The sequence below is a fragment of the Ctenopharyngodon idella genome, chromosome 3 (assembly GCF_019924925.1).
Source record: "Ctenopharyngodon idella isolate HZGC_01 chromosome 3, HZGC01, whole genome shotgun sequence".
Taxonomy (NCBI): Eukaryota; Metazoa; Chordata; class Actinopteri; order Cypriniformes; family Xenocyprididae; genus Ctenopharyngodon; species Ctenopharyngodon idella.
In genome coordinates, this window is record NC_067222.1 from 47,107,265 (window position 1) to 47,122,816 (window position 15,552).

The window sequence follows — 15,552 nt, forward strand, 5'->3', positions numbered from 1 at the left end:
TGGATTTAAATTAGTTAGTTTTCAGAATTCATGTTAGTTAGCTATATAAAGTACACTTACAAGAAACAGAGAAAAAAGAGATTTTGTTTTCTGTGTGTGTGTGTGTGTGTGTGTGTGTGTGTCTGTGTGTGTGTGTGTTTGTGTGAATATAAATATTTTGCAAAATGTGTAAGATGCAGAATTATATTTATGATTCATTCTAGGAAAATCGCTTTACATTAAAAGAATGTATGAGAAACTGAAGAGTAACACCAAGAAGCCTTCACAGCTGAAGTGCATCAGGTTAATTGAGCCAAGAGTTGATGAAAATGTCATCCTTCAGTCCTTGCTCAACAGCCCCAAGAAAAAAGAGCTTTCAGTCTATCACATTGATGTCACCACCATGGTAGCTAGCTACCTAATTTTACTTTATTTATTTATTTATTTAATTTGATGAATAAATAGAAAGAAATGTTGCTGCTGTTTTTCAGTATATTTTATATACTTGCAGGTAAAAAAAGGACTACATGAATTTCTGTTTAGGCTGTTGATCCTTGGATACCTCATGGACTCAGAAGGAAACATGTGGAAAAGCAGTAATAAGCACTTGTATGTCGTCGAAATCCTGAGACCTGATGCCAGCACATCCCGAAATGACCAAAGAGCTGTAAGTAAATTGATATAAATTATTTCATTAAATCACATAGGAATTTTTGTCATTAATCAGACTAATGCCTCATGAATTAATTTGCCTTTTCATGGTAGGGTGCAAAAGTTCCATCTGCTTTTTTGGATGTGTTTCCAAGTGTCTACTGCCGTCCACCCAAAGAGGTACTTGAGCTGGAAATGAGAATCCAGGAAGATCCATCAATAATGGAGGATGATGATCCCCTTATGGATGATCAAGAGTTCCGAAGTGAGGCCTATCAGCGGCCTTATCAGTACTTGCAACGTTTCTACAATGGTGTCAATTTGGATGCCTTCATGTACCAAGGAATTGAGGGCACTCATGTTGAATGCCTGCAGATGTTGTTTGTGTACTGTGGCATCATAGACCCCTCTTGGGCAGAGTTGCGGAATTTTGCTTGGTTCCTGAACTTACAACTTCGGGACTGTGAGAGATCAGTTTTCTGTGATGTTTCTTTCATAGGGGACACTCTGTTGGGATTCAAAAATTTTGTTGTTGATTTCATGATTCTCATGGCAAAGGATTTTGCCACTCCTTCACTTAGCATCTCTGATCAGAGTCCAGGGAGACTGCACAATGACCTTTCTTCTGCCAATGAAGAGGATCTAGCTCCCTTTAGAATAAGAAAACGATGGGAATCAGAACCGCATCCATACATTTTCTTCAATGATGACCATGAGTCCATGACATTCATTGGCTTTCATCTTCAGCCAAATGTACAGAATGGGATTGATGCTATTGATCCATCAACAAACAGAGTGATCAAGCAGAACATCATGACCAAAGAGCTCTATGAGGGCCTTAAACTACAGAGGGTTCCTTTCAATATCGATTTTGACCAGCTCCCAAGATGGGAGAAAATTGAGAGACTTTCCAGGGTGTTGGGAATACAGTGGCCTCTTGATCCAGATGAAACATACGAGCTCACCACAGACAACATATTGAAAATGTTGGCAATTCACATGCGTTTCCGCTGTGGGATTCCTGTTATAATCATGGGTGAGACAGGATGTGGGAAGACCAGGCTAATCAAATTCCTTTGTGAGATGCACAGAAGTGGAGTTGCCACTGACAACATGAAACTGGTCAAGGTTCATGGAGGAACAGGTTCAGACATGATCTACACCAAAGTAAGAGAAGCAGAGGCCATGGCATTAAGAAACAAGCTGGATTATGGGTTTAACTCTGTGTTGTTTTTTGATGAAGCAAACACAACAGAGGCCATTAGCAGCATTAAGGAAATCCTCTGCGACAACACTGCTGATGGACAGCATTTGACAGGTGACACTGGCTTGCAAATCATTGCTGCTTGCAACCCATACAGAAAACACACAGACGTAATGATCAAGAGATTGGAGTCAGCTGGTTTGGGATACAGAGTTCGTGCTGAGGAAACAGATGAAAAACTTGGATCCATTCCACTTCGCCAGCTAGTGTACAGAGTGCAGGCTTTACCACCTAGCATGATTCCACTAGTTTGGGACTTTGGACAGCTCAATGACTGTACTGAGAAAATGTACATCAAGCAAATAGTCGAAAGGGTGGTTGAAACCCACTCAATTAGTTCAGATTACATCGCAACCATCACTGATGTTCTTTCAGCCTCACAGATGTATATGCGAACAAGACAGGATGAATGCAGTTTTGTGAGTCTGAGGGATGTAGAGCGCTGCATGCAAGTTTTTGGCTGGTTCTACAAAAACTACCCAATGATACTCTCAGAGCTTGACCAGTTTGAGAGTATTCAGCGGGCTGAGAGAAATTATCAACATCAGAGGAATACTGATGAAAGAAATCCAATTCTTTGGTCATTACTTATGGCCGTTGGTGTGTGTTACCACGCCTGCTTGGAGGATAAAGACAAATACCGAAGAAAAATTTGCAGGTACCTTCCAGAGACCTACAACCCAGTGAAAGTGATGCAGGAGATCTCAGTTGTTCAGGATCTTTTTTTGAGTGGAGTTCCATTGGGTGACACCATTGCTCGAAACAATGCCTTGAAGGAAAATGTCTTCATGATGGTGATTTGCATTGAGCTACGAATACCTCTCTTTTTGGTTGGAAAACCTGGAAGCTCCAAGTCCTTGTCTAAAACTCTGGTTGCAGATGGCATGCAAGGCCAAGCAGCCCATTCAGATTTGTTTAGAAAACTGAAGCAGATCCATCTTGTTTCATTTCAGTGCAGTCCTCATTCTACACCAGATGGGATTATCAATACATTCAAGCAATGTGCTCGTTTTCAGGAAGGCAAGAATCTAACAGAGTATGTCTCAGTGGTAGTGTTAGATGAGATAGGCTTGGCTGAAGATTCCCCGAAAATGCCTCTGAAAACTTTACATCCATTGCTGGAAGAGGGATGCATAGATGATCAGCCAGTACCCCACAAGAAGGTGGGATTCATCGGTATCTCGAACTGGGCTTTGGACCCAGCCAAGATGAACAGAGGGATATTTGTTTCACGTGGCGATCCTGATGAAAAGGAATTGATTGAGAGTGCAAAAGGAATATGTTCCTCAGATGCCATGATCCTTGAAAGAGTGAGAGATTACTTTCAGCCATTTGCCCGCGCTTACCTAAACATTTGTAAGAAACAGGGGAGAGGTTTCTTTGGTCTGCGAGACTATTACAGCTTGATAAAGATGATGTTTGCTGTTGCCAAAGCTGCTGACCAGAAGCCTAGTGGAGAACAGATTGTGAAGGCTGTGCTAAGGAACTTCAGTGGCAAGGATAATGTGGATGCTGTCAAAGTTTTCACGAGCAGACTAAATATCACACAGAAACTTGAGAATATCTGTGCCATTGAGCTTGTAAGAGAGAACATCACAGCCATTGGCCAAGATGAGGAATGCAGATACCTGCTTGTTCTGACCAAAAACTATGCAGCCCTTCGAATTCTACAGCAGACGTTTTTTTCAGACCAATGCCAGCCAGAGATTATCTTTGGTTCAAGCTTTCCAAAAGACCAGGAGTATACTCAGATATGCCGCAACATTAACCGTGTTAAGGTTTGTATGGAAACTGGTCAAACCATTGTGCTCCTGAACTTGCAGAACTTGTACGAAAGCTTGTATGATGCTCTCAACCAATATTACGTTAGCCTTGGAGGTCAGAAATATGTGGATTTGGGTCTTGGAACGCACAGAGTCAAATGCAGAGTGCACAAGGATTTCAGGCTCATTGTCATTGAGGAGAAGGACGTCGTGTACAAGCAGTTTCCTATTCCACTGATCAACAGATTGGAGAAACATTATCTTGACATCAATACTGTACTAAAGAGTGAGCAAAAGGACCTTGTTGAGAAGCTTGAACAATGGGTTCAATTCTTCATTTCTGCTAGAAGCAAGCACTCAATTGCTCCCCAAGCACGTCGTTATCGTCCAGCTGATGCTTTCATTGGCTACCACTCGGACACATGTGCGTCTGTTGTACTGCAAGTAACAGAGCAGCTCAAAGGGAAATTGGAGCTTTCAGATCCTAGAATCATAGATGAGGCTAAATTGATCCTTTTAAACTGTGCAACACCAGATGCCGTGGTTCGGCTAGACTGCACTTCCCTCTCCAGTGTAGAAAGTGATCACTTGTCAAGGGTATACTTTGAAGAGCAGAAGCATAGCTCCCTTGCTGACTTTATCCTTTCTCACACACAGCAAGCAGGGCCTAGCCATGCTATTTTCACAGAGGTAAAGCAATACTTTTACTAATAGCAATCGCTATTAATCTAGAATAGTGGTTCTAAATCAGGGGGCGACAAAATGGTTAAAACAAGCTTTAAAATAAGCCAGATAAGCTAAAAATCAAATGGATATTTCTTATTTTAATTAATTCCCTCAACAACTGTCATTTTTAAGGTCATGGAAAACCTGGATATATGACAGAACTTTAAAAGCGTGATTTCTAGACCTGGAAAATATAATGGAAATGTATAATATTTTAAAAAGTCATGAAAATTTCTATAATGATTATCATTTTTATTCTAGCTATGCCAAGATGTAAAATATTTTGTTGAGTAGAAACCACTGAGAAATTGCTATTTATGAGTAAAAAATCATTATAAAAAATAAAAGGGCAGCTTTGTCATTATAGCAAAAGTACTCAAAATATCTTAGTCTACATAAGGGATAGATGGGACTTTGGACAAAAAAAAAAAAAGGTTGAGAACCACTACTCTAGAAAAATCCATGACATTTCAGTCTTTATGAGAAAAAACGTTGTGCACTAAACTTGCAGTCTTTTTGCTAATCCTTTAGGTGACTACCTTCTCAAGGCTTCTGACTGCAGCTGAAACTGAACCTCTACAGAACGTGGTCCAAAACGTAGAGCTCCTCTCTCTACAGCAGTTTGACACAGAACACTCATTCCTAAAGAAAATCAAGTATTGTGCTCGCAAAATCACAACATTATATCACATCATAACAAAAAGCACACTTATTCTTAATGAAATGAATTAAAACCCTTTTTCTGTATTCAGGAATTATTTGGAAAACACCACCGGGGACAAGATACTTATCATCCAAACTGATTTTGATGAAGGCTCCCCAAATTTAAATGTCATTGCATCTGCGAAGTAAGTTGAATGTGGCTGGTGGCACATTTTGTTTGTTCAGTAAATGCAATGAAAGCAGCATGATTTGAACTTGAAATATATTTCCAGGTATTCTTCTATCAATGAGATCAACAAATTCAGGAAAGAGGGCTATGGAAAGATTTTTATGTACTTCATCACTAAACTACCAAGAATGGATGGTGGAACTTCTTACATTGGATTTCATGGCGGTAGGCTGAGTTTCATTGCATCATTGACCAACACTGTTTTTTTTTATAGAAAATCTCATTAAAGATTTTTTTTAATAAGGCCCATGGAAGTCAGTCCACATAGATGACCTCAGAAAATCGAAAGATATGGTCTCTGATATAAAAGCCTTGCAGTGTCTGACCATCAGCCAGTTGTTTGAAGAGAAAGCAGAGAAAGTAGCTGAGCCTGAAGGTGAAGTCAGTTTATTTTCAAAATATCGAGAGTTCTCTTTAAGTGATGATCAGCATTTTCAAACAATCCAAATAATTTTTACTGCTTGCAGCTATGGAGGTTGAGGAACTGTACGCAGAAGGAGGAGAAGAGAAGATGGAAGTAGAAGACAATACTGTGAGTCACAACCTCAACAACAGCATTGTATTTTCTGTACAGGACATTTGTGATACTATTGCCACCCTGTTGAGTTCAGTAAGCTTCTAAGTTTGCTCAGCAGGTCAAAGTGTTGTTCTTTTTTTTTGTGCTCTTTAGGGCTGGGAGAATGTTTTGGACACCACAGCACTGGTGCGTAGCTGCGTTCAGAGTGCAGTTGGCATGCTAAGAGATCAGACAGAGGCAGGCACCCGCAGCACCAAGAGAGTGCAAATTCTGCTCATGCTCTTGGCTGACAATGAGACTCTACAAGGTGAGATTTATCTCTGTTTTGTTTGTATTTAAAGCTTTCATTAATTATCCTGTAAGGGGTTGCTCATATTTAAATATTTATGTTACCAGCTGAATTTCTGAAAACATTAAAGAAGCGAATTCATTCTCTATTGATGGCTCATGATGAAAACACAATCTCTGCCAAGAGCTGGGTCTCCAAGGAAGCACTAAATATCGATGCCTTGCAAGAGGGTGGAACTTTTAGGTAAGTCTAAGAGAGAGGGTGTAAATTGCACAGTATTTTGGATTGTACTTCAGATGTTGACGTGGAACCTTGTTGGTTTGACTAGGCCTTATTAGGTCTTTGTGAAACTCTATACCTAATACCTAAAACAATTTCACTTTCAATATTTGTTCATTTTTGTTTTTTTAGACATGCCCTGTGGAGGCGAGTTCAAGCAGTAGTAACTCCCTTCTTGGCACAGCTTGTTTCAGTTATTGACCGTGACTGCAATCTAGACCTTTTACTGGACACAAACTCTGAAGAATCCTTGAAGAAACTGTGGTTGAATATTTTTGGAGATGTCAAGTTACTGAATGTTCCTTACACAAGTGTGAAAAACAAGTATGTGATAATTATTTGATGTAAAGAGGCATTTTGTAAGCCTTTGGGCTTAAAAATCACATCACATACTAACAATGCATTGCTTAAGCCTTGGCGTCTACATTGGCACACGTATATTGTACAGTATATTTCTGGTTTTAAAGCAATGCCATTATTATAACTGAAAACACTCCATCTTAACAGCTCAGAGATGAAGACGATCTTGGTTCAGAACTATATTGCAGTTGACAGGAACATGGGTTGCATCATGCCTTTCAGCTGGAGAATTAAAGATTGTCTAGAGGACCTCTGGGTACATGCCTTGCAGCGAGAAGGTATTTTTTTTATGCTGCTTTTTTTTTTTTTTTTCCTTGAGCAATCATGCTTAAATTAGTTTTCCATTCCTTCACTGCCATACCTTGGCTGCCTGGTTAAATCAATGCAACTTATATAATTTCATTCATTGCATGCAGGATTAACGAAGTTATATTACTATGTGTAACATTATAATTTGTATTTTTAAATCAAACCGAGAAGTAAATTAAAGCGATCTGGTTCTTATATTCGTGTCAAGTAAAATCAACGGCGCTGCCAATGTGTCTATTCACAACGTGATTTTGTAGCATTGAATATTTTAGGCAATCTCAGGGATTTCTTTTGAAAATAATGACCAATCAGAAGTGTTTAAGTTACCAATTGCCCTAACCAGCCGCGATGACACGCAACAATTCTATTTTAGAAATGGTTTCTATTTTTCGCGAAGTCGCGGCTGGAGCAACGACACAAAGTATGGCAATGATAATCTCAGGTAATGTTTATGTGCTTTATGTAATGTTAAAAGCATGTAACGTGACTTTGAATATCATTTAGTGCTCCCAGCTTTGTAGCCGTAGTAAAAGCAATGGATAATTCACCTCAGATCTTGAAATTGAACATTCTTGTTTCCATTTGTTTAAACGGTTAACAAACAAGTGTATTCTATGTGTTACAATCTCCACTTTTTAGGTCTAGGGGTTAAGGGAAAATGTAACAAAAATGAGAGAGACCATGGGGAACGTCTCATCTCCAACCCCAGCTCAAAGAAGAAACACTGCCAACCAAAGATCAAACTGAAGCATAATTTATTAAAAAAAAAGAAAAGAAATAGGAAACAAAAGCTTCAGGAGGGAGCAAGGCCAAAATAATAAACAAAAAATGCCCTAAAAAAAAAAATGTGAATCTTCTAAATTACCTATAACAAAAAGAAAATGAAAAGAAAAACAGCAATACTTCCCTGTCTCCCTGTCTCACTCAGAAAACAAAACAGGAGAAAAAAATGAATTACAAGGAAAATGGCACCCACCTCCCTACAGGTTTCCAAATAACAGAAAAGTAGTAACATAATTGGCAGAAACAAACCAACATGTTCAATTAACACTTAAGATTACTCACTTAACACCAAAGGAAAACTAAAGAAAAACAGCAATTGGCAACATGTCTGGGGTAGAAGAGAAGTCCACATGTGGAGGAAAACCTCCAAATCTCTCTGCTTGTCTTTAGGCTGCTTTTATTACTGGCACTCTTCTTGCTTTAATTTTCAATGAATGGAATAACAAATGACAATCAGCAAACGAGGTACAGGTGTTTCCAATCAGCACCTGAAGAGCATCAGATCAGCATAGAAAGAAAACAGAGAGGGAAATAACAAAAGCAACAATACACAAAAATACACAGAAATGACCATAAACATCACCAAACATATTACACAAGAAAACAATACGTCCTGGGACGTAACATATGACAAAGATTGTTTTAGTAGCCCACTATGTATTTTTATTAATGTTTAAATGGTGTAATATTTGTGAATTTGATTATGTACTTATCCATTTCCTTGCGAGCGCATCAAGTTTAATCTCTGGTGCTGTGCAAATGCGGCCAGAGCCCTCCCACACTGTGTTCTGATTGGCTGTGGTTTTTGATTGATTGACTTTTAGTTTTACAAATGAGAACAGTCTTTGTAGGATGAACAAAAATATTTTTGGTAATTATAAAACTTATAAAACTTAAATTGGATAATATATTTAGCTTTGAAGTGCTGGAAAAAAGTGTGTACAAGTTTGGAATAAGATTGGATGACGTCATCAAGGTCTGCCATACCCTGGCTTTTGGTGAAATGACACCACTGCATTCCTTTAACTCTTTTATTTACAGTTCAAAGGGAAAAGAAAACAATAAAAGTTGTCTTTGCATTTCTGTCAACAGGACACACTCTAAAGCAATTTGAAGAGTTCTTTTGGAAGACCCCCTTGGGCAGGTATATGTCTGAAGCATCCCAAGAGATGCAAATGGAGTTTTTCCACAGGTATCTCCAGGATTTCGTCTCCATGACCATGAATGTGATATCGGAGGTTGATCTTGAGGTGACTTTTTTACCTGCCCCATCATCTGCACATCCAAGCACATACACTTGTTCATGTGTTGATATGATTGTGCATCTGTTTTTACATTTTAGCTCTTATGTGGAGCCCTTACTTGTGGTGTAAATGAGCTTAGAGATGGGCAGGAAGCACAAGAGAGTGAAGTCATTTCTCTGCCATGGGTTCATGCTGCCTACCATCATTTCAAGAACCGAATACAGAACCTCTACAGGATGATCAGTTTACAGCCTCAGATAGCTCAGATGCTCCAAGATAACAGATGTGCAAGAGAGGGCAATGAACTTGTAAGTGCTTGCAACTTTCTTTTGCTTCAGAGGTTTGCATGAAAATACGTATTTCAGGGATTGAATGTGGATGTTCTACTTTGGTAACTTCCCTCTGGCCGTCTTTCTGTTACTCAGGTGTTAGATGTGTATGCTGCTATGGCCTGTATTGAATACCTGGAGCCCCAGACTCTAGATGGAGATGTTCAAAGTCTGGCCTGGCTTAGACGTGTAAAAAAGCTACAGGTGCCAATTGAGCTGGTCTGCTGTGAGGAAAGCGTACGCCACTATAAAGAGAAAAGCAAACAGATGGTCACCCTCATCCAGTGAGTTATGAGTTCTAAAATTGTCATATCATTATTATTTTTACAAGTAACATGTTGTCTGTATATTTTTATTATATTTATAGCATGATAGCACCTACTGTTCTGTTCTCAGTCCATTTGTGTGGCTCTGTACCTCTTCAGTAGGTACTTTAGATCATTGGTTCTCAGCCTTTTTAAATTTGTGGCCTTCTGTTTTTCACAACAATATTTGACCGCTTTTCCCCCAATGTAGTTGAATATATTTCTTCCGGTACATCTGCTGTAATGAAAACTTTAATCTAAAAATGTTAATCCATCGATACTCATAGTTTCTGTCCATTCAATTTCAGAATTTTAGAAGTCTTTAAGGGCTGAATTTTCCTCAGGGTTCCCACTCATTTTAACAAAATAATTTGCTTGACTTTTTTCAGTTGTTCTTGATTTACTGGAAAAGGATTAAGAATAAGGATATTTAAAGCTGCAGTCCATAAGTTTTGCCTCTTTGTCGCCATCCCTGTTTGAAACCTGCAAATGCAGTTATTTGCGGAATTATCATCTTTACGTGGGTTGTGCTTCGGCATGGCTCCTCAGCACGGATGAATCAAATTTTTGCTGTCAGTCACCACTAGACATGTGCCGATATTCTGTAATGCGATATATCACGATAATGAACATGCATGATATTGTTATCGTGGGCACTTCAAAATACCTTAGAATCAGAATAACTAAAGTACTTAAGAATACTTTCCCCATCAACTGTATAAAATGCACAACACCGTAGGGACACGTGCTCAGATGTAAACAAGCCCAACGTGCATGAGAAGCACGTGGCGGAACGAGTGAAGGAGACGCGCTGAATGAAAGTGCACGTTCACTCTGTGACAGCAGAGGGCACTGATGGAACAACAGAAATGAAACGGTTACCCTGGAAATTCCGCAAACAAAGCAACTCTAGTGAAGTTTTTAAAATGCTTCAAACTGCCATCCAGTTTTATGTTCATTGTATCTCAATGTTGTTCATCACAGCACCAAATACTTAAAGACTTAATAGGCTATTTATTTTCAAACTTAAACATTTTTATATTTTAATCTGGACTACAAAATGCCCTAATGATTAGAAATGTTCTGATTATTTATTATTGTTCAGTAAAACTTTGAGACATATAAGGCTTAATTATTTACCATGTTAATTCATTATTACCAAACTGACAATGACAACACTTTTTTTGCAACTTATTTCTATATCGTGATAATACCGTATACCGTGATAAAAGCTTCAGCAATTAATCGCAACATGAAAATTTGAAACTGTCACATGCCTAGTCACCACATCGTGTGGATATGACCAAAATAAGAATTTTTACCAGAAAATTTCATCTGAACAAGTAAGTAACATGTCTGCCACTTTTGATCTGACCAACAGAAAAAAAGCATAACAATAAATCGCACTGCCAATGGTGATTTAAATCTAATGATCGCTTAGCTCAGATCACGTCAAACCATGCAAATTATTGTTATTGTTATACTTTGTTCTCAAATTGTTGATGTTAACAACATCAGCATTGCGTAACTATGTGTATTTAGTGTGTATTAGCGTTACCTGTAGATTCAATTTCTGTAGCCACTCCGACCGCAGTCCGAAGTGTTTTGCTTTTGACTACGGGTGAATCTCCAGTTGTCACTGATGATTGTCATTTGGCCCTTTCTGGATTTAGAATCCTCCATCAAAATGATAAGTTTAATTATTGCAGCTGCTGTTCGAAAAAGCTATAAATGATCTGCCACCTGTAACATCCTCACAAGCCATATACATGCTAGTAGCTGGGACTCCTTCTCTATGGAAACAGACGTGACGTAATGACGCAAAGACGAACGACTGCATGCTCAAATTTCCCGCGGAAACCCTCCAGTACCACTCAAATTAGGAAACATTATTACAAGCTTACCGTTGTGAATCGGGCTAAGGTAAGGAGAAAAATTAATTTTTAACCAAAAAAAGTTACGGACTGCAGCTTTAAAAATATTTTTTACTCAGTTCCTACCCGATAAAATATTTTAGAGCTTGGCATAACTAGAAAAGTGTAAAATGCCCATGGAGTTTTAATATTTTATTAATTTACATGACTTTTCCATGTCTAGAAATCACACTTTTAAAATTAGTCTCATATGTCCCAGTTTTCCAAGACTGTGGAAAGCCTTTTTCTTTTCTTTTTTTAAGGAAAAAATAGCAGTTAAGGGGGTGAAATAAAAGAAGAAATATCTTGATTTTTAGTTGTTTTCGCTTATTGTAATACTTGTATTTTAAATCATTTTAAGTCATCTTGAGGTCCTCTTGGACATTTGCTGGGTCCATGTGACTGCAGTGGTTCAAGCTTAATGTTATGAAGTGACGAGAATACTCATTGTGCACAAAAACAAAACAAAAATAACGACTTTATTCAACAATTTTTCCTCTTCCCTGTCAGTCTTCTACGCAGTGAACTCGGTTCAGCACTTCCGTGTTTATGTCAGAATGCTGACTCAGTATTGGTTGACGCTGTGAGCAGCACAATGCATGTGTGTGATGCCGACACAAGAGCCAGCCAATAATGAGCCAGCATTCTGACGTAGAACCGGAAGCGCTGCACTGTGATTGCTATGTCAACAGCAAAGGATACTGACAGAGAAGAGAAGAGATTGTTAAAGTCATTATTTTTGTTTTTGCACAAAATTATTCTTGTCGCTTCATAACATTAAGTTTGAACTACTGTAGTCACATGGACTATTTTAAAAATGTCTTACTACCTTTCTCAGCCTTGAAAGGAGTAATAATTTTGCAGTCTATCGGAGGCCAGAAAGCTAAAAAAGCAATATCAAAGTGGTCAGGGCCATCGAACCTAATTCTGATGTAAATATTGGTTATATAATATTTATATGTTGTGTTTGTGTGAGTGTCTGTGTATGATAATGCATTTTCTTCAATTCTATTCTGAATTTTACTTATATTTCACTTAAATTCTTCTTCCATAGATTCAAATTTGAATTACAATTCTGTATCCTGTTTGCTACCTTATTTGGGAATTGAATTAGAATTCTCAAGGCGTTCTCAGTTCAGTTCTGAATGACACACAACTCATGTGCACAGTGCTGGCTTGCCTGCAAATAAAACTCAGATCATTTACTGTACATTGTAATTATCAATATTATCAAACATTATCATTTGCATCATTGTATTATTAAATTTCAGACATGGCTGGCGGCGCATTTACTCTCTGGCCTTGTTTGTGGAGCACATGCTGCTGGGTGTTGGAGATGTGCAATTGAAACTCAGGCCACTGGTTCTGGAACATACTCGACGCCTAGCAACAGTGAGTAACCTTACAGTCCTTCCTTGAAAATAGTTCCTTCAGCAGTTTAATTTTAGCTTATCAATACTTATCTGTTTGCTAAAGGTCCTAGAGAAGAACTCAGACCTCAAAAAGAAGCAGCCGTTTGAGGCAGTGATCACCGTACTCAAAGCCTGCAAAGATGAAGCATCTCAGAGCATTTTTAGGTTTGATTTGATATTAGTTATACTGTTTTTTTTTTTGTTTTTGTTTTTTAAGGGGTTTAGTTAGAGGCTATAGGATTGTGTATAGGATTTGTCACTAGCTATGGACACCCTTTGCTTCAGTAGGAATGAAATCATCATTGATAAATTCGAATATAGTGTTTACTTGAACGCTAAAGTAATCAGGTTGATTTGTGCGTTTATGTCACAAGCTTCAAATAAGAATTGATCTGTTGACTTGCAAACTGCACAAATATATAGAGTTTCCCACAAGATCTGCATACTAACCATCCTCCTATCATCCTCCTTTTCTTTGTTTTTAAAAAGCAGACTTAATATTTATCTATTTTGGATCCTAATTAGGAGACGATGTGCACACAAAGCTTTGTGCCGCATGCTTATATTTATCAAGCAGTAATAACACCCCTTCCTGTGCAAGAAATTTATAAAAAATCTTGAAGCAGGGACTGGTGGGATGACGCAGTCCTGCAGCACTTCACGGACAATGAGTGGAAGGAGAATTCCAGTTTTGGTGTTCAATCCGATCAAGTGTTTACATGTCCTATCGAACAGATGAGAAAAGGTTTAAACCAACACCAACAATCCGGATGAAATTTCAGTTAGATTTGGCCAATTCATTCCAATTGACGTGGTTACATGTGACTTTTATTCTGACCAGACTACTGGTTCAATTACAAATAAATTATTAGGATACATGTAAATGCAGCTACTGTTTGTTTACCCAGGTTTGGCATTCAGCTTTGTCCAGTGTGCATGGGAGACCCTCGAGACCCTTTGAGTCTTCCCTGTGACCACATCTACTGCCTAATTTGCATCAAACAGTGGCTGGTGCCCGGTCAGATGCATTGCCCTCTGTGTGTACAGGAAGTGCCTGAAAACTTTGAGCTCAAGGCCTCTGAGGAAATACGGTAATCTAATAATTGTCTGTTAAACACACCATAAAACACTGTGCTGAATAGTTGTGCTTTATCTTTTTGCCTCTCTCTCTCCCTCTCTCTCTCTCTCTCTCTCTATCAGTCTAAAAGATTGTGTGCTTTTTTTGGTCATTAGGGATCTCATCAAACAAAATGCATTGTTCAGAATGCGATGTAATGCTTTCTTCATTGATCTGGTGTCCACCGTGTGCTTCAAAGACAACACTCCTCCCAGCAATGACATCATACTCCACCTGTTGTCCCTGCTGATGGTAGAGGCCTGTTCGCTCCCTCAAATCAGAGGTACATCTGTTTATGTATGTGTGTGGAGAACTAGATTCTGCTTAGGATCAATAAATGATCAGAACGTTGTTCCTTGTGCTCTCAGGGAAAGATCGGAGGTTCTTGACTAAGGCTCTTTCTCCCTTCGATGACTCTGTGGATAAAAATCCAGTGGTGCGTTCAGTGGTGCTGAAACTCCTACTCAAGTACAGGTGAGTTCAGGGCTTCTAATATTTATGATCACTATATTGACTTGTTTAATATACTGAAAAATATACAGAATAATATATTTTGTTAATATATTACAATATATTTAATAATAAATAAGGAATGGCCACTTTTCATATATTGAAAAATATGTGACAGTATATTTACTGTTACACTAATGTATATGTATGAGTTACTTTCACTGTGAGTTATGTTTCTGCTACACAAAGTATTTGAGTTGAGTTTACGAGGAAAGTTGTGTTGGTGTTACTTAAGGGTACATGTTGAAAACATGTAAAGTCTAATTGGTTAAACTCAAATTAGTTGATTTTAAAAATTCTGATGCTGGGAGTTGCCTTTTTTTTGCTAAACAAAGGCAGTATATTTTACACTGAAACTGATTGCCTTAAATTTCACAAGGTTTTACTCAAAGTTACAAGTTCATATAAAGACAAATAAAGAGTGTTGGGACAACGATAGACTGCTTCGTTTGGACGTTGGGACAACGATAAACTGCTTCGTGTTTGCTTTAATTGGGCTCTTGACCTTTCACTTTTTAATGTTAGTTTTTCTCTGGCTGCTATAATGTTAGGCACATTTGCTATGGCAAAGAACGCCAAGAAAATCTCTGGGGATAATCTGTTGGTTATTTACTGATGGTGTCATCATAACATAGCTTATCACTTATTACTAATAAAAAGTGCATTAAGTCATTAATAAATTTCGCCATCTCTGTTTGAAACCTGCAATTGCGGTTATATGCGGAATTATTATCTTTACATGCGTTGTGCATCGGCCCGGCTGCTCAGCGTGGATGAATCTAATATTTGGTGTCAGTCACCACGTCGGTGTGGATACTGTACGGAATCACAGATTCTACGTCTTCGAAGTATGACCAAAATAAGAATTTTCACCGGAAAATGTCTGAACAGATAAGTAATGTTCTGCCAC

The 15,552-nt window shown here is 38.3% G+C and overlaps 1 protein-coding gene and 1 long non-coding RNA gene across 3 annotated transcripts in view; one reads left to right on the forward strand and one right to left on the reverse strand.

Annotated features, from left to right (window-relative positions):
* The window catches only part of LOC127508711 (E3 ubiquitin-protein ligase rnf213-alpha-like), a 79,139-nt gene that overhangs the window by 41,262 nt on the left and 22,325 nt on the right, over window positions 1–15,552 (forward strand). Inside the window, 20 exon segments of the mRNA XM_051886921.1 lie at window positions 204–385; window positions 491–646; window positions 745–4,347; window positions 4,915–5,039; window positions 5,136–5,231; window positions 5,319–5,440; window positions 5,520–5,651; window positions 5,743–5,807; window positions 5,946–6,099; window positions 6,189–6,324; window positions 6,493–6,684; window positions 6,868–6,998; window positions 8,905–9,062; window positions 9,155–9,364; window positions 9,482–9,669; window positions 12,875–12,995; window positions 13,080–13,180; window positions 13,924–14,106; window positions 14,249–14,415; window positions 14,501–14,606. Of these exon segments, the coding sequence (XP_051742881.1) occupies window positions 204–385; window positions 491–646; window positions 745–4,347; window positions 4,915–5,039; window positions 5,136–5,231; window positions 5,319–5,440; window positions 5,520–5,651; window positions 5,743–5,807; window positions 5,946–6,099; window positions 6,189–6,324; window positions 6,493–6,684; window positions 6,868–6,998; window positions 8,905–9,062; window positions 9,155–9,364; window positions 9,482–9,669; window positions 12,875–12,995; window positions 13,080–13,180; window positions 13,924–14,106; window positions 14,249–14,415; window positions 14,501–14,606 (6,328 nt within the window).
* The window catches only part of LOC127508982 (uncharacterized), a 274,050-nt gene that overhangs the window by 17,519 nt on the left and 240,979 nt on the right, over window positions 1–15,552 (reverse strand). The window lies entirely within an intron of this gene.